Source organism: Oryctolagus cuniculus, chromosome X (assembly GCF_051225735.1).
Source record: "Oryctolagus cuniculus isolate XC-2025 breed Fujian yellow rabbit chromosome X, ASM5122573v1, whole genome shotgun sequence".
In the NCBI taxonomy this organism is placed as follows: Eukaryota; Metazoa; Chordata; class Mammalia; order Lagomorpha; family Leporidae; genus Oryctolagus; species Oryctolagus cuniculus.
This window is the reverse complement of record NC_142888.1, coordinates 33398042-33422181: the sequence shown is the minus strand read 5'-3', so window position 1 is coordinate 33422181 and position 24140 is coordinate 33398042. Positions and strand designations below refer to the sequence as shown.

General features: G+C 50.8%; 1 protein-coding gene and 1 long non-coding RNA gene across 10 annotated transcripts in view; one reads left to right on the top strand and one right to left on the bottom strand.

Annotated features, from left to right (window-relative positions):
- LOC103351799 (uncharacterized) overlaps nucleotides 1-24140 on the top strand; it is a 105117-nt gene that overhangs the window by 60954 nt on the left and 20023 nt on the right. Inside the window, exon 1 of one of the 7 annotated variants that reach the window (XR_016227989.1) lies at nucleotides 17671-17811. The exons of 5 other annotated variants lie outside the window; for them this stretch is intronic. This is a non-coding gene — a long non-coding RNA (uncharacterized LOC103351799). Of the gene's footprint in view, nucleotides 1-17670; nucleotides 17849-24140 lie in introns of those variants that run through there. One more of the 7 variants, XR_016227990.1, reaches the window with a different exon arrangement.
- WAS (WASP actin nucleation promoting factor) lies at nucleotides 4-17898 on the bottom strand. 3 transcript variants are annotated; one of them, XM_089324312.1, is made up of 13 exons: nucleotides 17764-17898; nucleotides 7395-7442; nucleotides 6957-7097; nucleotides 5446-5532; nucleotides 5242-5344; nucleotides 5104-5145; nucleotides 4957-5010; nucleotides 4182-4356; nucleotides 3167-3209; nucleotides 2825-2978; nucleotides 2240-2640; nucleotides 1905-2019; nucleotides 4-298 (listed from the first exon to the last, which is right to left on the bottom strand). In XM_089324312.1, exons 1-13 carry the CDS (start codon nucleotides 17800-17802, stop codon nucleotides 243-245), a joined length of 1458 nt encoding a protein of 485 aa, XP_089180438.1. In that variant the 5' UTR covers nucleotides 17803-17898; the 3' UTR covers nucleotides 4-242. The 3 variants fall into 3 exon arrangements, with proteins under 3 accessions (XP_089180438.1, XP_089180439.1, XP_008270806.1); XM_089324313.1 differs by lacking the exon at nucleotides 17764-17898 and adding an exon at nucleotides 16940-17046; XM_008272584.5 differs by lacking the exon at nucleotides 17764-17898 and having other exon boundaries at nucleotides 7395-7590.

Below are 24140 nucleotides of genomic sequence, written 5' to 3'. Positions count from 1 at the left end.
AGGGAAGACAAAAAGACAATGACTTTATTTTTTACTTAAAAATCCTTGAGTGAAGAGGACTGAGAATTTTTATATATATATAAAAAGGCCCTTGGTATTGGGAGGGTGATTGTGGGGACCAGGCAGGGAGAACAGCAGTCAAGGTAGGGTTCAGGGAAGAAATGGGATTTGGGGGTCTGGGGTGCAGAGTCGGGGCCGGGAGGCAGGGGCAGTAGAGAGCAGAGTAGGGAGTGGGCAGTGACTCAGTCGTCCCACTCGTCGTCTTCATCCTCATCGCCGGCCTGGTCCTCTCCTTCGTCTGAAAGGAGACAAGGATTCAGAGGGAGTTCAGCTTGGGGGGAAAATTCAAAGGCCCTGGAGAGCTGAGGGGGTATTCCTAAGGTCAAGTTAGGGTTTCTGGTTGGGACAAGATAGGCGTTATAGTCGGGAAGTCTGTTCTAGTTGGAGCTGAAATTAATATGGTATTGTTCAAAATATGGTTAGTCTGAGGCCTGGCATTTTAGTTTTGGGGTCTTCTGTTTGTCTGCTTACTACACTTGACCTTAGCCAAAAGGCCAAGAAGTGATTTTTTTTTTTAAGATGTATTTATTTATTTGAAAGGCAGAGAGAGAGCGAGCGAGCGAGCGAGAGCGAACTTCCATCTGCTGGTTCACTCTCCAGATGGCTGCAATGGCCAAAGCCAGGAGCCTGAGACTCCATCTAGGTCTCACACACAGGTGGCAGGGGCCCCAGCACTTGGGCCATCTTCCGTTCCTTTTCCAGGCCATTAATGGGGAGCTGGATCGGCAGTGGAGCAGCTGGGATACAAACCAGAATGATATAGGCTGCTAGTATCACAGGCAGCATATTTATCCATTACCCCACAACTCCGGCCACAGCTGCTCCACTTCTGATCCAGTGCCTGGGAAAGCAGCAGAAGATGGCCCAAGTGCTTGAGCCCCTGCCTCCCACCTGGGAGACCCCAGTGGACTTCCAGGCTCCTGGCTTTGGCCTGGCCCAGTCCCACCTATTGCAGCCATCTGGGGAGTGAACCAGTTGATGGAAGATTCTCTCTCTCTCACTCCCTCCCTCCCTGTAACTCCTTCTCTGTAATTCTGCCTTTCCAATAAAATTTTGAAAAATAACGCTTTAAGAAACATTTCCAAAAAACACGGTTAGTCGGGATATTGTCACACAACAGGTTAATGTTAACCCATTTGTCACTTAAAGGGGCAAGTGTAAATGCTGTTAGTGAAAGTGGGGTAATTTATTTTTGCTTAATGGTGGGTTAATGTTAATCTTTTTAACCCATAATGGAGTTTAATGATAATATTGCCAAATGATGAGGCTGGTTATAATGCTGTCATATAATGGAATCGCGTTAATCTTGTGGACACACTTTGGGGTTAATGTTATTGTCAAAGTTGGAGTTAATTGTATTATTGTCCGGTAATAGGTTAAAATTACTATTATCTTCATATAATGTGTGAAGGATAGTATTGTTGCCACAATAGGAGGTTAATATTAGCATTATTGTAGAAAGATGGAGTTAGCTACTATTATCATGGGTTCATATAAACTGTTGGTACAGGAAGTTAGTGTTAGTGTCGAAGATGGTGCTCTTTAAAATAGGATTGTCACATACTGATGTTAATAGGGCTGAATACAGGACAGCATTAATGCCATGGGCACACCCCTAATGATAATAATAGTTAATATTACATTAATACTATTGTCAAAGGTAAGAGTTATATTATGGTCATATACTGTCTAAATGTTACCACTAAGGAGACTGATCTAAGATTCTTCAATACTGTTACCCACAGACGTATATAATGTTTCTGTTGATGGGGACCGCCTGGGATGTTTGCAGGCCAAGGCTAGCCCTGGCAACCAGGTTCAGGGCCTGGGCCTGACAGGCTCACCGGAAGAGTGGATGGCCCTGCTTCTTTTCTGCATCACGTGCATCAGGGCGCCCACCAGCCCCTCGGAGGTCTGCGGTGGCGGCTGCAGGGCTGAGCTCTCTGGGGCCCCGGGAGTCTGCAGCAAGGAGAGTTTCAGTACTTCTTCCGCCCCTTCTTTGTAATTTTTCCTCCCACACGTCAATCCCTTTCAAGGCTCCCCACCCACCTCCCAAGCTTAGCACTAAACCCCAAGGCCTGGCACCCCCATCAGTCTCAGCCTCCGCCTCCCTGTATGCTGACTTGCACCTGACACCCCGGAGTCCCAGACCCCAGTCCTCCCTTCTGCTGGTCCTCACCTTGTTCAGCTGAATTCCCTGCCGGATTTGATCCAAAAGCGCCCCCCGACCCCCTCCAGAGGCCATGCAACCCCCAGACAGCGGAGCAAGTGGGGGCGGGGGAGGCACTGGCCCATCCCCGGAGCTGGGGGGTGGCGGTGGGGGAGGGGGCGGGGGAGGTGGAATGGCTGGTCCCCCAGCTCCAGGGGGCGGAGGGGGCGGTGGTCCAGAGCGGCCAGTGGCTGGAGGGGGTGGTGGTGGAGGGCCCCCTCGGCCTGGGGGTGGGGGTCCTCGGGGCGTGGGTGGGGGCGGAGCGCCCCCTAAAGGTACAGGGGGTAGTGGACCAGAACGGCCCTTGTTACCCCCCGCCAGAGGTGGTCTGGGGGGCTGGTTCCCTCCTCGAGATGGCGGTGGGGGCGGCTCTGTAGGGGGAAAAATAACACACAGCTGCTATTATTGTCGTTTTCTTGCAAGCTTCAGTTCTGTTCATTTGTAAAATGGGTCCCTCCGCCTGACCAATTCCCCACTCAAGCAGAACAGGGGGTTCTGCAAGGACTGGGTGGCTTCAGGGCTGGAGAAGAAGCGGGTGTAGAGAAGGGGCCTCACCTTGACGCCTCATCTCCTGCCGCACAGCCTCCAGCCCGCCCTGGTCCTCAATGAAGTCGTAGATGAGTTTGGAGGTCTCTGCATCAGTGAGTTGAGCCTCACTGATTCCTGCCCTGGAGAACAGGCTCCGCAGATCCGGGTCCAGGTTGTTCACCTGCCCCGGAAAAGGACCCAGGCAGGGGCGAAGGAATAAGGTGAGGAGGGAGAGGATAGGAATTGTCATTGGGTCCATCCTGGCCAGGGATGTGGGAAGCATGGGGTTTGGATATGGGCTCTGAGCAGTGATCTAGGAAAAGGTGGGTGGAAGTTGAGTGGGTACCAGGGGACTTTGGAGTTACTCACGTCAAATCCGTTCTGGGGGTCCCACCCCACGTGGCTGACATGTCTGGAGGAGGTGAGGAGACTCCAGTGAAGCCCCACTGCCCTTTCTTTCCTCCCTTCCTAGTGAGCCCTCCTACCCTCTCCTGCTCAAACAGATCCTGAGCGGCAGAATTAGTGAATGAGTCTAAATGAGTGCACGAGTGTGAGCAGTAAGAGAAAGAGAAGGGGTCTGTAGGTTTGATGTCGATCTGTCTACCTGTCTTCCCACCATCTACCCACTCAATTATCCACCTATCCATTCACACCCATCCTTTGCATCACTGATCTCTACAGACATCGGCCCCTCCCCATCAGCCCACACATGAGCCACCCCTACCATTTGCCCACTTGTCCACCAATCTGTCCTCATACACACTTGTCTGTCCACCCATCCATCTACCCTTATGCCCCCCTTTCCATCCTGCCGCTCATTTTTCTGCCTATTCAACCACATCATTCTGTTCACTTATCTACGGAACTGTCTTCACCCACATATCTGACCACCTCTCCTTTCCTATCCACCTTGTCTGCGAATCATTCAGCTTATAATGTCCACACACTCATCTGCTCAGCCATCCGTCTACCTGTCCACCACTGAAGTCATCTACCCATCTATCCACCCACCTACTCATTCATTCATCTACCCATCCATCCACCCTTCCACTCATCCACTTCCTGTACCATCAACCTCACTTGTCCACCAGCCTACCAAGGATGGGACTAAGGGACTAAGGTAAGACGAGACAGGTGCCAAGGCTACAAAATTTAAGGAGGCACTCACTCTCTGAGGCATGAATTCCAGTTGCACGACCCTGAGAGCAACTGCCTCCTTGAATTTTGCATGGTATGTGACTTATTTGCCTCTCTGTAGTCCCTTCCTTGCAGCCAGCTGCTCATCCATCTGACAGTTCTTCCATCCACCTAGCTGTTCAGCTCTTCATAAGCCACCCCCCTTCATCCCCAGGAATTGGTAGATCTACTGGGGAGAGGTTCTCACTTGAATCCACTGGGTGCCCCAATATCTGCTTTGCTGATCTTCTTCTTTCCAGAGCGTTTCTTATCAGCTGGGCCAGGAGCAGGTGCTGGGAGCCCACGGTATCGTGAACTTGTGATGTCAGGATTCTGGATGTCCACTGTCACCAGCCCCAAGGACAGTGGGCCAGTTTGTGGGCCTATGGAGAAAATAAGGTGACTGGACCATTAACCCACTTACCTACCAACCAAGTACAGGGGCAAGAAACAGGAAGACTGGGGGTGGGGGGTGGGGAGAGAGGGTCATGGAGAAAATGAGTGAGGGGTCCAAGTGGTTCAATGTAGAAATGGGTGGATCCCATAAACCATTAATAACCATTTAATTCGTGCTTATCACTTAAAGTATTGACTCAGTCATTCACTTACTCATTAATTTGTTAAATTATTCATTCACTGACCCAATTTTTCATCCAATCATTGCTTTCTTCACTGACTGGAATTTTATGTCATTTATTCACTGTTCACTCACTCACTTCCTATTTCATGCAATCTCCCATATCATCCATTTATTCTCGAACCCATTCACTGACACATCTACACACCCAGTCATGTATCTGTTTATGCCTTCAGCGTCCCACAAATTCATCCCCTCCTCTCAGCCATCTATCTGCCACCTGTCTATGCACTTATTCATCCAGCCACACGTCCATGAACCTGCTCATCCATCCACATACCTACCCGTTTGCCCCTCCATTCACCCACTTATCCATCCAGAGACACAAAGCAGAATCAGCACTCACCCCCTTGGTCTCCACCTGGGTGTGAGGGCAAGGGTGGGAGCCCCCCTCTTCTCTCTGGATAGATGGAAAGGGGAAAGTGCTATCACCATCCTGCCACAGGTTCTTGGGCAGGGCCCCTTTTATTGCTACTTGTGCTAGAGGACTCACCTTCATTGGCTGGTGCTGGTGGTGGGGGTAGCTGCCGTCTGTCTGTTGGGGAGCCAAAATCATGATGGGGCTTTTGTAGTTTGCCACCTTTACATTCATCTCTGTGCAACCTCCTTATTACCCCCAAGGCCTCCTCACCTCCACTTTTCCTCTGATTCCTTTTTTGTATCTTCTCTTGCACCAGGGCCCGGAAGGCCTGGGCCTCACCCTCATCTGCAAAGTTCAGGCCCGCTTGGCAGTCCTGCACATGCCTCAGGGTCAGCAGCCTTCCAGGCCCCTCACACCTTTAGCACCCCCTCCCCATGCTCCCTACTGCTGCGCAGGGGTTGGTTGATCACTTACATCTCCGGCAAAGGTGTGGAAGAAGGGGGTGGGAGTGGAGTAGACCAGCTGTGAGTACAGCTCCTGTTCCCAGAGCAGCCGGCCAGCCTGGAGAGGTGCAGGATAGGGGACACACTGGCACGGAGGCACCCTCTGGGTGGGTGACAAGCTGTTATCTGGGCAGGGAGCGTGGTGTCTGGATTTGGGGCTCTGGAGTCTAATTTTGGAGATATTCAGCTCAGTATCAGAGGGAGTGGGGGCTGGGTGTCAGAATCGGAGGGTTGAGATATCGTCTGAGTATCAGACTCTGCGGTGGGAACTGGGTCGTGGTTTGGAAAACTTATGACTGCAAGACCCGGGAAATTGAGGCTCACACATAGACTCACTTGATCCTGCACTGCCCCAACTCCATGGAAGGTAGGCTTTTAGGATTTGGGAGTTGGGGTTGAGATTTGAGGTTCAGACATATAGACTTGGCAGTTGGGGGAGGAGTCCAGACAAAGTATGTGCATTTTAGGGTTTGTAGAGCAGACTTAGAGCTGTGGTGTTTGATCAATAGTTGATGGCTTTGGCATCTTGAAGTGATGGTAGGTCCATCTTTATGGATTTAGGAGGATGAATTTGGGTGTAAGCCTGGAAAGTTTGGGTTGGAGGTTGATAAGACAGGTCTGTTTTTTGCTGCAGCACTACCTCCTTATTTGGGTGTTCAGAAGTGTTAATGTGGAAATTCTGGGGTCCTTGCTGTGGGCTTAAAAAGACTGATTTGGGGGGCTGCGCTGTGGCATAGTAGGTAAAGCCACCACCTGCAGTGCCGGCATTCCATATGGGCGCCGGTTCGAGTCCCAGCTGCTCCATTTCTGATCCAGCTCTCTGCTATGGCCTGGGAAAGCAGTAAAAGATGCCCAAGTCCTTGGGCCCCTGCACCCACATGGGAGACCCAGAGGAGGCTCCTGGCTTTGGATCAGTGCAGCTCCGGCCATTGCTGCCAATTGGGGAGTGAACCAGCAGGTGGAAGACCTCTCTCTCTCTCTCTCTCTCTCTCCTTCTCTGTGTAACTCTGACTTAAATTAATAAATAAATAAAGACTGATTTGGAGTTTGAGAAGTTCAAGACTCAATGAAATCTTCAGGTTCTGGGTCTGAGCAACAACAGGCTTATGACTTAGGAGCTGGGCAAACATCTGGGGCTCAGGAGTTTTGATGGAGGATTTCCTAAGATGCAACATGTCAAGCTGGGAACAGATTTGAGGTACAGGCATAAATCAAATGGTCAGTTTTTAGAATTTGTAGACCCAATTGGGCCTGGGAGGTGGTCTAATATTTGGGGGTTGAGATACCATGATATGGAGACTCTGGGGTCAGTCATTGTGAAGTCAAAAAGGCAAACCAGAGTTTGAGACCTGGGGGAGGGAGCCTTAGTTCTAGGGTTCAGGGATTTGCTCATCTGGTCCCAGGGCTCAGAGCTATGTATGGGCAAAGGTCTGGCTTTGCAGGTTGAGGTCGGGTTTGCCTATCCATTGAGGGGAGGGTCACCTGAAGGCCGTAAAGGCGGATGAAGTAGGACTTCTGGGGGTTATCCTTCACGAAGCACACAGCCCCACAATGCTCCTTGGTCCAGTGCTCGGCTCCAGGGGGCAGCGCCAGGTACAGCTGAACAACTGCAGTGGCCAGCGTCTAGGAGGGAGAGCAGGGATCAGTGGGTCTGGTCTGGTCGTGGGGGGAGCCAGACCTGGGCCTTCCTGTGCCCCTGTCATGGGCCTGAAGGAAGAGTTGCAGCCCGAAGGAAGGTGAGGAGGCCTCGGGATCTTCCTGGGATGGGTGAGCAGTGGAAAAGTGGCTTCTAGGAGAGGGGCTGATGGGGAGGCAGAGGAGGAGGGGGAGATGGAGAGGGAGAGGCAAAGGGTGGGGAGGATGAGGAGGCAGGAGGGAGAGGAAGAAGAGGAAGGGAGGGCCGGGAGATCCCCAGCTCACCCAGCATTTTCGTCCAAGCATCTCGAAGAGTCGCTGGTTCTCGTGGTCCTGAAGCAGGGTGGAGGGAATGTTCTGCTTAACCTCAGGTGCTCCTCGACCCCCGGGCCTGCCTCCCACAGGGCCCCCACTCATGGTGCCTTCTGTCCTTGTCCTCTCCGCCTAGGCTCGGGGTGCAGGGTAAGAAGAGGAACTTCCGCAGTGAGCAAGGGAACAGGAAGTACAAAAAAACCACAAGAGAAACAAGTCCTCCAGGGGGCCTCTCAGTAGGCCTGGCCTCGTCCTCCCCACGGGCCCTCCTCTGTTGGACTGCTTAGACCCATCTTTTTTAACTAGCTCAGGTCCTTCTCCTTCAGTCTTATCCTCTGGGGCCCACCTCCTCCAACAAACTCAGAGCTTCCTCTCTCTGGCTGGCAGCAGGAGCTGAGCCATCTGCAGTACTTCTGCAGGGCTGGCTGGGGCGAGGAGGAGCCATCAGGCTGGGAATCCTCCCTCTGCCCCAAAACACCATAGACTCCGGGGCCCAGGTCCAAGACTTTTCCCTTTAATTCCATAGCAAGCCCCTGGGAGCCCACTCCTATCTTGAGCCACAGATATTGCCAACAGGGTACACACCCCTAGGTCACTTCCCTTACCCTTGTCTCCTGTAGCAACCAAATTATTTTCTGCCCATCAGCCCTTTTTTGTTTTTATTTTGTTTATTTATTTGAAAGGTAGAGTGACAGAGAGAGAGAAAGAGAGAGAGAATCTTCCATATGCTGGTTCACTCTCTAAATGGCTATAGCAGTGAGGGTAGGGCCAGGCCAGGAGCCCAGAACCCCATCTAGGTCTCCCACGTGGGTACAGGGGCCCAAGCACTTGGGTCGTCTGCTGCTGCCTTCCTAGGTGGATTAGCAGGGAGCTGGATCGGAAGTGGAGCAGCCAGAATTTGTACTGGTGCTCCCACATGGGCTCCCAGTGTCACAGCTTATGGCTTAACTCACTGCACCCCAGCGCCGTCCCTCAGCTCTTTATATATATATATATTTTTTAATTTTTAAAAATCATTTATTTATTTATTTGAAAGACAGGGATAGAGAAGGAGAGAAAGAGAGATATCTTCAATCTTCTGGTTCACTCCCCAAAATGCCGCAACGGCCGAAGCTGGGCCGATCTGAAGCCAGAGGCCTGTAGCTTCTTCCGGGTTGCCCACATGAGTGCTGGGGCCCAAGCACTTGGGCCATCTTCCACTGCTTTCCCAGGAGCATTAGCAGGGAGCTGGATCGGAAGCGGAGCAGTCAGGACTTGAACTGGCGCCCATATGGGAGGCCAGCACCACAAGTGGCAGCTTTACCTGCTATGCCACAGCACCGGGCCCCTTCGCTCAGCTCTTTATTAAAATAAAGGAACTTTATGGAGCCAGGGCTGTGGCGCAGCGGGTTAAAGCCCTGGCCTGAAGCACCGGCATCCCATATGGCTGCTGGTTCAAGTCCCAGCTGCTCCACTTCTGATCCAGCTCTCTGCTATGGCCTGGGAAAGCAGTACAAGATAGCCCAGTACTTGGGCCCCTCTACCTGTGTGGGAGACCTGGCAAAAGCTCCTGGCTCCTGGCTTCAGATCGGCCTGGCTCCAGTTGCGGCCATCTGGGGAGTGAACCAATGGATGCAAGACTTCTCTCTCTCTGCCTCTGCCTCTCTGTAAATCTGCCTTTCAAACAAATAAATAAATCTTAAAAAAAAGAAAGGAACTTTATAGCACATACAACATCTTATTTAGTATTTGGTGGTTTTTTTTAAAGGTTTATTCATTTTATTTAAAAGGCAGAGTTAGGGAGAGACACAGAGAGATCTTCCATCCACTGGTTTACTCCCTAAATGACCACAATGGCCAGGGCTGGGCCAAGCAGAAGCCAGGAACTAGGAGCCTTCTCTGGGTCTCCCACGTGTGGGCCATCTTCCGCTGCCATCCCAGGTGCATTAGCAGAGAGCCAGACCAGAAGTGGAGCAGCCAGGAATCGAACCAGAGCACATATGGAATGCGGGTGTGCCAGGTGTCAGCTTAACCTACTACGCCACAGCCCAGGCTCCTCATTGTTTTGCTTTTATTTTTGTTTTACTTTAAACATTTACTTATTTATTTTAAGGGCCGACAGCGATCTCTCATCTTCTCGTTCACTCCCTACATTCCTGCCACAGCCAGGGATGGGTTAGGCCAAGGCCACGAGCCAGGAACTCAGTCTGGGTCTCCCACATAGGTGAGAAGGACCCAACTACTTAAGCCGTCATCTGCTGTCAGGGTGCACGTTAGCAGGAAGCTGGTATGGACAGCAGAGTCAGGATTCACCAGGCACTCCAATTTGGAAGGCAGGTGTCCCAAGAAGCATCTTAATTGCTACACCAAATGCCCGCTCCTGAACTTTGTAAAAATAGGCAGTTGGGGTGGGTTTTAGGCCTAGAGGTTAAGTCCCTGGTTAGGGTATCTGCATCCCATATTGGACTGCATGGGCTCAATACTTACCTCTGGCTCTTGACTCCAGTCTCCTGCTGACACAGACCCTGGGAGGCAGCAGTGATGGCTCAAGTTGTTGGTTTCCTACCACTCCCATGGGAGACCCTGATTGTGTTCCCAGCTCCCAGCTTCCACCCCACCCCAACCCTGGAAGCTCCTTGGTCCAGTCCCTACACGGGAGTGCTGTCTTTCTCTCTAATAATAATAATAATTTTGAAGACTTGATTTTCTCCCCCACTTGACATTCTATTTTCTCTCTCTCTTTTTTTTAATTTTTTTGACAGGCAGAGTGGACAGTGAGAGAGAGACAGAAAGGTCTTCCTTTGCCGTTGGTTCACCCTCCAATGCCATCCTCCACTGCACTCCCTGGCCACAGCAGAGGGCTGGCCTGGAAGAGGGGCAACCGGGACAGAATCCGGCGCCCCAACCGGGACTAGAACCCGGTGTGCCGGCGCCGCAAGGCGGAGGATTAGCCTAGTGAGCCGCGGCGCCGGCTCATTCTATTTTCTCTTAACCTTCATGTAGCACTTGCCAGGTACAGTTTTAACCCCCTTGCATTAAAAATCAAAAATTAAAAACCGGTTCGAGGCCCGGCTGCTCCACTTCCGATCCAGCTATCTGCTGTGGCCTGGGAAAGCAGTAGAAGATGGCCCAAGTTCTTGGATCCCTGCACCCGCATGGGAGACCCGGATGAAGCTCCTGGTTCCTGGCTTTGGATCGGTGCAGCTCCGGCCATTGCGGCCAATTGGGGAGGGAACCAGTGAGAGAGACCTCTCTCAGCCGGCGCCGCGGCTCACTAGGCTAATCTTCCGCCTTGCGGCGCCGGCACACCGGGTTCTAGTTCCGGTCGGGGTGCCGGATTCTGTCCCGGTTGCCCCTCTTCCAGGCCAGCTCTCTGCTGTGGCCAGGGAGTGCAGTGGAGGATGGCCCAGGTGCTTGGGCCCTGCACCCCATGGGAGACCAGGAAAAGCACCTGGCTCCTGCCATCGGATCAGCGCGGTGCACCGGCCGCAGCGCGCCAGCCGTGGCGGCCATTGGAGGGTGAACCAACGGCAAAGGAAGACCTTTCTCTCTGTCTCTCTCCCACTGTCCACTCTGCCTGTAAAAAAAAAAATGACCTCTCTCTGCCTCTCCTCTCTCCTCTCTGTGTAACTCTGACTTTCAAATAAATAAATAAATAATCATTTGAACTCTCAAAACAGCCTTTGAGGTACATACTGTTATCATGCCCATTTTCGAGATAAGCAACCTAAGGCCCACAGTGGTTAAATGTCCCAGTAGTGGGGCTGCCGCCCACAGTGCTGGCATCCCATATGGGTGCCAGTTCATGTCCGGCTGCTCCATTTCCAATCCAGCTCTCTGCTATGGCCTGGGAGGGTGGTGGAAGATGGCCCGAGTCCTTGGGCTCCTGCACCTACGTAGGAGAGCTGGAAGAAACTCCTGGCTCCTGGATTCAGATTGGTACAGCTCTGGCCATAGCAGCCATTTGGAGGGTGAACCACCAGATGGAAGATTTCTCTCTCTCTCTACCTGTGCCTCTACCCCTCTGTAACTCTGTCTTTCAAATAAATAAATAAATAGTCCCAGTAGTGCCCAGGTGGCAACTGGAGAGCTCAGATCGCTGGCAGGCTGGGTTCTGAGTGCACGCTTTCATCCCCCCCACTCCATGCTGCCTTTCCTGTTGTTACTGAGTTGTAAGAGCAGTAGCTGTTCATTGTCACCACTGTGTAGTATTCTATGGCATGCACGTGCCAGTTGTTTATCCACAATCTCATGGTTATAGTCGGGCTGTGTTTGCTTCTTGCAGCTGGGAGTCAGGCCACAGTGTTTGCTCCTGGTCCACATGGGCTGAGATACTCTCAGCAGGAGAACTGGTGGGGTTTGCAACATCTTGAACTTTGCCAGATACTGCCAGACTGCTTTCGCACGTGAATACTGCCTGCATGCTACACTGGATCTGTTTCCTCACCCATAACGTAGGCCATTTGGGGGCATGAAGTCCTCAGGTACAGTGATAGCCTTTTTGGGGTGTTGTGCAGGTCTAGGCTGAAACTGACATTTGCAGGTCCCTAAGAGGCCTCTGTGGCTCCCCATGCTAACAGGTCCAAGGCCACTTTCCTAAATCTGGACTCAAGGCCCTTTCTGGAAGTGCAACAGCGGCCTCCCTCCATTCTGTTCCACCTCATGACTCAGTTTATGGTGTCCCCACTCCCCCCCAACTCATAGAGCTTGGAAGGTACTTCAAAAATATTGTGGAAAACTTAAATTAAAAGATAAGCTCATTTGGTGCAAAAAAAAATTTTTTTTGGAAATCCATGTGTGGGAAGGATCTTCAAAAGGTTTGTGGCAGTCTGTATTATAAAAAATTATGCATGGACTTCAAAAATTTCTTGCACCAAAATAAACTTATTGTTCAACTATGTTTTCTATGAGTTTTTAAAAAATACCCTGAGATTTCATACCTCCAGACCTGGAGCACCTTCCAACCTGTTGATTAGGGCCAGCCCCCACTTGCCTTTAAAACTCAACAATTCTAACCTCCATCCATTGCATTCATTCATTAAAAAAAAGATTTATTTATTTATGTGAAGGGCAAAGTGAAAGAGAGAGAGAGAGAGAGAGAGAGAGAGAGAAAGGATCTTCCATCCACTAGTTTATACCTGAAATGTCCCAGCAGCTGCGGCTGGGCAGTTCAAAACCAGGAGCCTAGAACTCCGCACAGTTCTCCCATGTGGGGGGTAGAGGACCAAGCACTTGAGCCATTTCCTGATTCCTGCCAAAGTGTGCAGCAACAGGAAACTGGATCAGAGGTGGAATGAATAAGAAATCAATAATGTCTTATGTCATTTGGCCTTTGGGATTTTTCAAAGTGTCTTATATGTGTTATTAGCTCAGTAACATTCACAGATGGCCCCATGAGGTCAGTTGTCCCTACCTTACTGATGGGGAAGCTGAGGCCCAGAGACGCTTAGGTAACTTGTTTGAGTCACACAGCTTCTGAGTGGTGGAGCTGAGGCCAATTATATGAGGAATAGTTCCTCGTGGGGGCCAAGAGGAACTGCTCCTGCCCCTCCTCTCTCTGCCCCCAGATCTGTCCTCTTTACCTCTACATCAGGAAAGGCTGAACTGCTATATTTGCTGGTTAGTTTCTAAGTTGACATTTACAAGTTGTATACAATGGTCTTTCCATGTCTGTGGGGGACCCACCAGGATATTATGTTCTGCAGGTGCTCAACTCCCTTAGTGGGGGCTGGTATTGTGGTGTAGTGGGTTAAGCTCCTGTCTGTAGTGCTGGCATCCCACATGGGCAATGGTTTGAATCCTGGCTGCTCCACTTCTGATCCAGCTCCCTGCTAATGGCCTGCGAAAGCATGAGAGGATAGCCCAAGTGCTTGGGTCCCTGCACCCACGAGAGACCCAGAAGAGGCTTCTGGCCCCTGGCTTTGGCCCAGCTCCTGCTGTTGTGGCCATTTGGGGAGTGACAGTGCATGGAAGTCTCTCTCTGTAACTCTGCCTTTCAAATAAATAAAAATCTTGTAAAAGTTTTTTAAAAATGGCTTAGTGTTTGCATAGAGCCTGTGCCCATCCTTCTGTATACTTGAAATCATCTCTAGATAACTTACAATATGTAATACAAGGTCAGTGCTTTGTAAATCATTGTTATACTGTATTGTTTAAGAAATAGTGCCAAGAGGGGCTGGCGCTGTGGCATAGCGGTTGAAGCCAATGCCTGCAGTGCTGGCATCCCATATGGATGCCAGATGAAGTCCCGGCCGCTCCACTTCCGATCCAGCTCTCTGCTATGGCCTGGGAAAGCAGTAGAAGATGGCCCAAGTCCTTGGGCCCCTGCACCCACATGAGAGACCTGAAAGAAGCTCCTGGCTCCTGGCTTCGGAACGGCCCAGCTCTGGTCATTGCGGCCAATTGGGTAGTAGTGAACCAGTGGATGGAAGACCTCTCTCTCTCTGCCTCTGCCTCTCTGTAAGTCTGCCTTTCAAATAAAATAAATTAAAAAAATAGTGACAAGAAAAATGTGTATACATGTTCAGTATGATTTTTTCCAAATATTTTAACAATATTTACTAATTGAAAGACAGACATGCAGAGAGAAAAGCAGACATAAAGAGTTTTCCCATCTGCTGATTCACTCCTCAAATGCTCACAACAGTCAAGCCTGGACCAGGCCAAAGCCGGGAGCTGGGAATTAATATTAATACAGGTCTCCCATGTGGGTGGTATGGGCACAACCACTTGAGCTATCACCTGCTGTCCCCTGCCCCCACCCACCCAGTGTGCTCAGAGCAGGAAGCTGGAATGAGGAGCTGAGCCAGGACTGAGACTCAGGCACTTGGAGATGGAATGTGGGCACCCAAGTGGTATCTCAACCATTGTGCCAAATGTCTGCCCCCTTCCAAATGCTTTTAGTTTGAGCTTGGTTGAGGCCACGGGTGTAGAAGCTGTGGATATGAGGGCTGACTGTATTTTCTCTTCTTTCCAAATAGCTGACAGGTTTCAGATTCATGTTTGCCTCTAAATAAATCAAAAGCAGCTTTTTTTGTTGTTGTTATTTTAGTCTTTAGTCTTTAATATAATCATTTTCCCATCCTGAAATATAGTGGTTTATAAATTATTTTCACATTCTTCCTATTGCTGGATTACTCTGCTGGCCTTCATCAGTAATTTGGAGCTGGTTTATTTTGCCTTTTCCATAAATTTATGTATTTATTTGAAAGGCAGAGCATTAGAGAGTGAGTGACAGAGGGCTTGGGATCTTCCATCCACTGTGGAACTTCCACAGTGTGAGCTTCCATTCACTCCCAAGATGGCCACAAGAACCAGGGCTGGACCAGGCCAAAGCCAGAAGCCAGGAACTCCACCCTGGTCTCCCATGTGGGTGGCAGGGGCCCAAGCACTTGAGCCATCACCTGCTGCCTTCCCAGGCGCATAAGCAGGAAGCTGGATGACAAAGAGTATCAAGAACTTGAACCTTAACCCTCTGTGCCACCACATCCACCCTTTTTTTGGTTTTTGTATCCCCTAAGCTCTTGCTTTGCTGCCCTGGATATCAGTACCTGCTGAGGTGATGACCTCAAAGGTAATCTCTTCTCCTGCTCCTTCAAACAGACTTTTAAAAAATTCTAGTAGGCTCAATGTTGTTGTTGTTGTTGTTTTAAGATTTATTTATTTGTTTGAAAGGCAGAGAGAGAAGACTTCCATCTGCTGGCCCACTCCCCAGATGGCTGCAACAGCCAGAGCTGGGTCGATCCAAAGCCAGGAACCAGGAGCTTCCTCCGGGTCTCCCACATGGGTACAGGGGCCCAAGGACTTGGGCCATCTTCCACTGCTTCCTGGGCCACAGCAGAGAGCTGGATCAGAAGAGGAGCAGCCAAGACTTGAACTGGCCCATGCAGGGGATGCTGGCACTGCAGGCGGTGGCTTTACCCGCTTCGCCACAGCACTGGCTTGCTTCAAAGGGACTTTAAACCAAGAAAACCTCAATCCAGCTTTCCTGGGTGTTCTCAGCAAAAGCGTTGGTCTGATGGCAGTCAGTGCACCACAGCTGGGTGGGCACCAGGACCCAGTATACACCTGGTAGTAACTTACACCCACCTCATGCTCCAAAGCTGCTGGGAGGTCACAGATGGAGAATCATTTGCTGCTCTTATCGTGTGCCTTCTCTTATTTGGGGAAGATATTGCCTATAAGATCCTGATCCCCACCCTCCAATCCCCAAGTAGGCAGTAAGACATGGGGGTAGGGGCTGGCGCTGTGGCGTAGCGGGTTAATGCCTGGAATCCCATATGGGCGCCAGTTCTAGTCCTGGCTGCTCCTCTTCCAATCTAGCTCTCTGCTATGGCCTAGGAAAGCAGTAGAAGATGGCCCAAGTCCTTGGGCCTCTGCACCCTCATGGGAGACCTGGAAGAAGCTCCTGGCTTCGGATCGGCGCAGCTCCGGCTGTTGCGGCCATCTGGGGAGTGATCTGGGGAAGATCTCTCTCTCTGTCTCTACCTCTCTCTGTAACTCTGTCTTTCAAATAAATAAAATAAATCTTAAAAAAAAAAAAAAGACATGAGGGTATCTTCCATTCTCTGGGCACCACCATGTAATTGAGTCCATGGACGAGAGCCAGGTGTGGGGAGGTTGCTACTGCTGTTCTTTTAAGACCACAATAGGGCCAAGAGGGCAACTTCAGTTGCCGCACCATCCTCCCCGACCTTCACGGCCCTCTGTACCCCTGCCTGAGGGGTGCTCCCTGGGACAACCTCAGTAGGTGCCCTCTCCCAACCCTCAGACTCCGTGCTCCCTTTTCAATAGGAAGCATTGAGGAGACTTCCTTTCACCCCCTGAAATGACACGCGTGTAAGTCACAAGCCTTGGCGCAGTGGGGCTGTGCCCTCCCCCCCCCTGCCCCCAGCATCTCACCCTTTGCCCTTTGAATGTTGAAGCCCCCCTCTCTCCCTAGGGGCAGAGAGAGGGGGAGCAGGAAGAGAGGAAACGAGGGAGCGGAGGATGTGGCCGGGACAACCAGACTCTGCCCACCAGGAGCTCCCAAAACACCCCCAGGGCAGGTGGGAAGTGCACCAGTGTCTGTCTGTCTGGTTTATTGCGGTATCCCCACGACCTAGCGCAAGCCCCCACGTGCAACAGGACAGTGCTCAGCCCAGACAGCGACCCTGTAACCTACTGCCCTCTTCCCTCAAGCCTTCCCTGTCCTTCCATCACGCCCCTGCTTGGGGAGAGAAAGAAAAAGAACTGAGTTCGCAAGGCCAGTCCCCTCCCACGCACTGCTCTCTGACGCTTGGAGCACTGACGCTAGGGGAAAATGCGTGCCATGGGAGCCCTGGGGCCGGGTGGGGTGGGGTGAGCACAGAGACAGGGGCACTGACGCTAGGCTAGGGGCTTGCGTGCCATGGGAGCTAGGCTAGGGGCATGTGTGCCTTGGGAGCCCTCGGGCCGGGTGGGGTGGGGTGAGCACAGAGACACCTGGAGGGCCGGGAATGGCTCAGTGCTTAGAGCCTCAGGCTCTGGCCCGCCCGTCTCAGCAATGTGCCTTCTGGTACCTTCTCAGAGCCTCAGTCCTCTCGTCCACAAGAGAAGATAACAGCAGTTCAGGTTGTTTGTGAAGGCTCAGTGAGGTAACTCATGCAGGGTGATTAGGACAGGTCTGGGCACGTTGTGACCGCGTTACTGTCGTTTTATGAAATAGCTGAGTAACCAATGATCTCCCTTCCGCCAGTATCCGCCCCTCCCCAAGCCCTTCCTCATCTTCCTCCATCAGATGTGCGGGTCCCACCACCACTGGCAATGGTCAAGCACCGAGCACCCAGGACCACGCTCCCACTGCCCTTTCTCTACTTTTCCCTGCGGCAAAGCGCCTCTCACGGAGCCATCCCGTGAGACCCAGCTCCACCAGGTGTGTCAGAAGCTCCAGGAGCCCTCCCCGCCAACCCGGGATCCCACCCACCACATGGGTCCCGCCCTACTGCCCCACCTGCACAGGAAAATACCGGCTCTGCGAGCTCCACCTCGGACCAGCCGGGGAAGCAGGGGTCCCACCGAGCCCCTGCACTGCCTACGCCCTCACTCCCCACCAGCGCTCCTTGCACCCCAATCTTTGCAATCCCAGGAGTATCCACACCTCAGTCTGTGCGCTCACATCAGTGCCCACAGCCGAGTGTGCGGCTCCAGGCGTGCCCACTCCCCTGCCTGCGGGACCCCCAAAACGATAATGGGACAGCCTGGACTTGACCACACGGGCATGGGGGCGGGACACAGAAATGGAACAGTCCACCCGGAAGCGTACCCCTGCAGAGGGAGGGGCACCTTGGAATGTGCCATTGTACTTCCGGGGGGGAGATACGGAATTCAGGTGACGAAACCTCACCCCGCACCGGAATCCGCCCGCTTGTTCCAAAGACCACATTCCGATCTGGTGAGTGACACAAGACTCTGGCTGTCCTCAATCTCCGGTAGGTCTTCGGTGTCTTTCACTTCCGCCATATTAACGTGTCCCCCCCACCCTGATTCTTTAACTTTGAACCGGCTCTCGAGCAGGCAATTGATTTAGGGCCAGGCCCTTCGTGGGCTCTGATTGGTCGATTACCAATTCTGGTCCTCGCTGTTCTCCGTAGCGTTCAGATCTCAGGAATAACGTAACCCCGCCTCTGCTAGTGCTCACTGGTCTCCAATTGGCCACTGCTTTGGGGGCATGCGCGGTGGTGTCTGACCCGTGGTGGGTTACCGCGAGTGCCGGGCCGTGCGGGTTTAGGGTAGTGGGTTCAGGTACAGAGTAGGATTATTCGCTTGTGAAGAGACAGACTAGGATACTTACAGTTGGAAGTTAATGAGCTTATTCATCATGGTCGCGCCTCCATTGTAACTTCTGTAAAAATCCCAATGGGGCTTTCTTTCCCGAACCCGCTCATTTTAAAATTCATTTATTCTCTGGTTTCTCAAAACAAAACAAAACAAATTGCCTTGAGTTTGGATGTGCGGGAATTGCACAGGGACGGTGGGTGGTCTGGTTGTCCCAACACAGAAAACCTCAGAGTGGACACTGAGTGGTCTTCATATACAATGTAGTAGAGTTATATAAATTGAACTCCTTCTGACAAAACGGCTGCAAAGTGTTCAGCAGTTACAAAGCGCCACAAGCAGGGTCTTTGAGAAAGCACGTTTGGAAGAAGGAACGCCTTCCTGTTCTCTATGCACGCAGTGATGGCTTTGGATCATTAGCACTGACCACATGGGAAAGGATCACTGTCGCTTCATACACATCGTGGGTGATGTAATAAATTAACCGGTTTTGAAATTTTAAATTTTACATTCGTTGTATTTTTTTTAAAGATTTTATTTTTATTTACTTGAGAGGTGGAGTTACAGAGAGAGGTGGAGACAGAGACAGAGGTCTTCTATCCACTGGCTCACTCCCCAAATGGCCACAAGGCCTGGAGCTGGGCCGATCTGAAGCCAGGAGCCAGGTGCTTCTTCCTGGTCTCCCACGCGGGTGCAGGGGCCTAAGCACTTGGGCCATCTTCTACTGCTTTCCTGGGCCACAGCAGAGAGCTGGACATGAAGAGGAGCAACCGGGACTAGAACTGACGCCCATATGGGATGCCGGCGACACAGGCAGAGGATTAACCTAGTGAGCCATGGCGCCGGCCCCTGTATATATATGTTAAAATATGGGTATATATTATATCCATATATATATAATATATATATATTATGTGCAGTTTCAAAAGTATCTAAATATGTGTTCCTAAGTGATACATATTTATTAATATGCTAGCCCAAACTAAGAAAGTACTGAGCAGCCGGGGTGCTGCTGAAGCTAATACCTAGAAGTGTTGACGTGGCTCTAGAACTGGGTAAAGGATAGAGGCTGGAGAGTTTGGAGGAACAAGCTAGACGTAAGGAAAGGGAAAGCAGAAGAAGTCTTTGTAGAGAATAAGTAATCATGGACAGATTCTTTGTAGGCGTGTGGATGTTTATGGCCCTTTAACGAGATCTCCAGCAGAGACCAGGTTGAGTAGTAGGCAGTGAAGAAAAGATGCCCCCTGTAATAAAGTGGCAAGGAACTTGGCTGAATTGTTTGTGTCTTAGTGTTCTGTGGAAGGTAGAACTTGTGAACCATGAAATGTATATTAGGCTGAGGAGATTTCTTTAAAAAAAAAAAAAAAAGGTATATTTAGAGTCCAGTGCTGTGGCATAGCAGGTAAAGCCACCGCCTGCAGTGCCAGCATTTCATATGGGTGCCAGTTAGAGTCCCAGCTGCTCCACTTCCCATCCAGCTCTCTGCTGTGGCCTGGGAAAGCAGTAGAAGATGGCCCAAGTCCTTGGGTCCCTGCACCCATGTGAGAGACCCAGAAGAAGCTCCTGGTTCTTGACTTCTGATCGGTTAAGCTTCAGCCGTTGTGGCTATTTTGGGAGTGAACCAGCGGATGGAAGACCTCTCTCTCCCTCTCTCTGTCTATATCTCTGCCTTTCAAATTAATAAGTAAATCTTTAAAAAAAAAAAGAGTCTGATCTTAGGGGCTGGTACTGTGGTGTATTAGGTTAAACCTCCACCTCCAGCATAGCATCCCATATAAAAAAAAAGATATATTGGCCGGCGCCGCGGCTCACTAGGCTAATCCTCCGCCTTGCGGCGCCGGCACACCGGGTTCTAGTCCCGGTTGGGGCGCCGGATTCTGTCCCGGTTGCCCCTCTTCCAGGCCAGCTCTCTGCTGTGGCCAGGGAGTGCAGTGGAGGATGGCCCAGGTGCTTGGGCCCTGCACCCCATGGGAGACCAGGAAAAGCACCTGGCTCCTGGCTCCTGCCATCGGATCAGCGCGGTGCGCCGGCCGCAGCGCGCCGGCCGCGGCGGCCATTGGAGGGTGAACCAACGGCAAAAAGGAAGACCTTTCTCTCTGTCTCTCTCTCTCACTGTCCACTCTGCCTGTCAAAAATAAAAAAAAATAAAAAATAAAAGATATATTATTATATTTGAATAGCAGAAGGAGAGAGAGAACTACCTTCCATCCCCTGGTTCACTTCTCAAATGACCACAACAGCTTGGGCAATGGTTGGGGCTAGGCCAGGCTGAAGTCAGAAGCCTGAAACTCCATCTGGGTTTCCCCCCACCCCCCGGGTAGGAGGGGCCAAAGTACTTGTCTCTACTGCTTTCCCAGGCTCATTAGCTGGGAGCCGCATTGAAAGCGAAGCAGCCAGGTGTTCAACCGGGGCTCCTGTATGGGATGTGGGTCTCCCAGGCACCACAATGCTGGCCCACCAAATTGTTTGCTTTAAGTGAAAAGTTGACAGTTTTAATTTAATACAGAACAAGAGAAAGGTTATATGCTGAAATCCCTAAATCTACCATAAGAATGAATCTTCTGCTGTGAATAACCTAGCAGTTGAGATCTGGTTGGGAAGCTCATATCCCGTATCAGAGTGCCGCGGTTCGAGTCCCAGCTCTGCTCTTCACTCTAACTTCCTGCTAAGGCAGACCCTGGGAGAAAGCAAGTGATAACTTAAGGTCCCTCTCACTCACATGGGGGACCTGGATGGGTTCCTGCTTCCAGTCCTGGCCAATGAGGGCATTTGGGGAGTGAAATGGTAGGTGCTCTCTCTCTCCCTCCCTCCTTCTCTCTTCCCCTCCCTTCCTCCTTTTCTCTCCCTCTCCCTCCATTCTTCCCTCTCTCTCAGAGTCTTCTATCTGTGAAATTATGAAGGAAAGAGAAATTCAACCTAGTTTTGCTGTCATTCTTAACAGCTAAAAGTTCAGGCCACAGGGCGTAAGTGCTTAGTTAAGCTAGAAAAGTTAATACATTTGTGGGTGGAAGACATGAGCAGAAAATATGTTCAGATTGACGGCAGTGGGTTGTGCCAGAACACATTGATCCCATACGAAAAAAACTTTGGCAAGGAATGCCCCCAGACTCAGTCAGGAGGCAGAGCGAGGAAAGGAGGGGAAAGCATGGCCCAGAGCTTTTCTTGTGGCTTTTTTGGGAGGGAATGGGTGAGACAGCTACACAGTATGCTGAGGAGAATTATTAGCATTGGATAGTTTGAATAATTTTGGTGGGCTATGAGGTAGCCCTAATTGACTGGTACCTGAGGTGGTTTAGGGCTGGGAGGATATTGGCTTGGTGTATAAGAGAAAAAAATAGAGATGGTTGAATGGTTGGCTTGCATATCAAAGGCATGCTCAAGGTCAAATTATTTCCTGTATTCAGGAATTAGTTATTTCTGGAAGGAGTGGTCTCTCCCGGACCACTCAAGCGGTCTCATCCCAAGATATGAAAGCATTGTAAAATACAGAGAAAATTTAAAAACATGAGGCAAAGCAGAGCATCTGGGACATTGAAGCAGTGTCCATAACCTGCTGTGCTACAATACTGGCCCCCAGTGTGTTGGGTTTTCATCATTCTGCTAGATGTGTAGTGGTATTTGATTGCTGTTTCAATTGCAATTCTCTGATGGCATACGATGTTGAGCATTTTTCCATGTGCTTATTTGCCATCTGTATATCTTCTTTGATGGCATGCCTATTCAGATCTTTTGCTCATTTTTAACTCGAGTTGTTCATGTTCTTCTTGTTGATTTTTTAAGAGTTCTTTGCTGGACTGGCGCTATGGCAAAGCGGGTAAAGCCACTGCCTGCAGTGCCGGCATCCCATATGGGCGTTGGTTTGTGTCCTGGTTGCTCAACTTCTGATCCAGCTCTCTGCTATGGCCTGGGAAAGAAGTAGAACACGGCCCAACTCCTTGGGCCCCTGCACCCACAAGGGAGACCCAGAAGAAGCTCCTGGCTCCTGGCTTCAGATTGGTGCAGCTCCAGCCATTCCAGCCAACTGGGGAGTGAACCAGTGGATGGAAGAACTCTTCTCTCTCTCTGCCTCTTCTCTCTCTCTCTCTCTCTCTCTCTCTGTGCAACTCTGACTTTCAAATAAAATAAATCTTTTAAAAAAAGAGTTCTTTACAATTTTGGGTAAGTCTTTATGAGATATGCGTTTTGCAAATTCAAGTATTTTCTCCCAAGCTGTTGCTTGTCTTCTGTTTCTCTTGATCCTCTTTATTTTTTAAGGGAAAACCAGCCACTTCTGAACCATTCTTTGCAGTCCAAACAAAAAGAAAATGTCTACAGGGCAGTGTGTGGTGGTGAAGAAGGGGCTCTGGAATCAGCTTGGATTTGAATTCTAGTTCTGCTACTTCCTCACTGTGGGAGTTAATGTCTCTGTACATACTTTCCTCTTCTTTTTTTAAAAAATTTTATTTATTTATTTGAGAGGTAGAGTTACAGACAGAGAAAGGGAGAGGCAGAGAGAAAGAGGTCTTCTAACCTCTGGTTCACTCCCCATATGGCCACAAGAGCTGGGGCTAGGGCTGGGCCACACCGAAGCCAGGAGCCTGGAACTCCATCTGGGTCTCTCATGTGGGTGGCAAGGGCGCAGATATTCAAGACCGTCTTCCGCTGCCTTCTCAGGCACATTAACAAGGAGCTGGATCCGAAGTGGAGCAGCCGAGACTCAAACTGGTGCTCACGTAATGGGATGCCGGCGTCACAGACAGTGGCTTAACCCACTGCCCCACAACGTCGGATCCTAAAAACAAGAATTTCAAAACAGTGATGCTGTGGTCATTTTAGGCCTACAGGCAGTGTGAGGTTATAAGCCAGGCTATTCTTATAGATGGCGTGTGGTCATGATCAGGATGCCTTGTGGCAAACTGCTCCCTTGAAAACGAAAACACTCTGAACTGTAAACTTGGGAGCATTCATCAAGCTGGATGAATGTACAGCCAAAGAACACTGTGCGCCTGTTCTTTCCAGTGTAGTTGATGAACAAAGGCAGCCACCACCCTTTTGTCTCCTTGCTGCAATTCCGACCGAGAAGAGCGGTGCTTAAATTGGCATGGATGGTGTGTGTTTGACACCATTAATTCTTGTCATGGAGTGTAGTGTGTTTCCTCTGTCACTTCACAGCATGGGAAAAAGGGTGGAACAAAGACAACCCCCGGGGCCTGGCCCTGTTGAGTCTTGACTTTCTGCTACATTGCTGGCTTTCTAATTGGGCGGCAGCTGGGGAGGATCCCGCTGCTCCCCAGAGCCTGCTAGGCCCCAGGCAGCCTTTCAACCCCATGGAAGGGAGAGGAAATGACTGGGTCCTTCCGAAGCTCTCTAACCAGAAACTGCATCTGTTAGCTCCCTCCTAGAAGTGGCCTGGGTCCTGGGCGACAGAGAGACCCCTGCTGCCACCCTCTGGGGGAAATGAATTAGCAAAATCAGTGTTTGAAATCAGGCAAAGACATTGGGATCTTACTGAAAATTTGGTCTTTCAGTCAATTCCTTTACTAACTAACCAGTAGCTTGGAATCTTCTGGATAGAAGCAGCATGCACTGCAGGTCATCATCAGCCACTGAATTCTGCCTTTGCTTAGTTGCAGTTACCAGTGATTCCAAAGAGAAATCTTTTTTCTTTTAAGATTTATGTATTGGCCGGCCCCCCGCTCACTTGGCTAATCCTCTGCCTGCGGTGCTGGCACCCTGGGTTCTGGTCCTGGTCGGGTCGCCGGATTCTGTCCCGGTTGCCCCTCTTCCAGGCCAGCTCTCTGCTGTGGCCCGGGAGTGCAGTGGAGGATGGCCCAAGTACTTGGGCCCTGTACCCGCATGGGAGACCAGGAGAAGCACCTGGTTCCTGCCTTCGGATCAGCGCGGTGGGCCAGCTGCAGTGGCCATTGGGGGGTGAACCAACGGAAAAAGGAAGACCTTTCTCTCTGT

Excerpts from the sequence above, each read along its gene's own strand:
- WAS (XM_008272584.5), bottom strand. The coding sequence starts at position 7,526 with ATGAGTGGGGGCCCTGTGGGAGGCAGGCCCGGGGGTCGAGGAGCACCT. Across the intron at positions 5,146-5,241 it reads GAATCAGAGGAAAAGTGGAG|ACAGACGGCAGCTACCCCCA; the intron begins GTGAGGAGGCCT and ends GCTCCCCAACAG. Across the intron at positions 299-1,904 it reads CAGGGCCATCCACTCTTCCG|ACGAAGGAGAGGACCAGGCC; the intron begins GTGAGCCTGTCA and ends GTCTCCTTTCAG.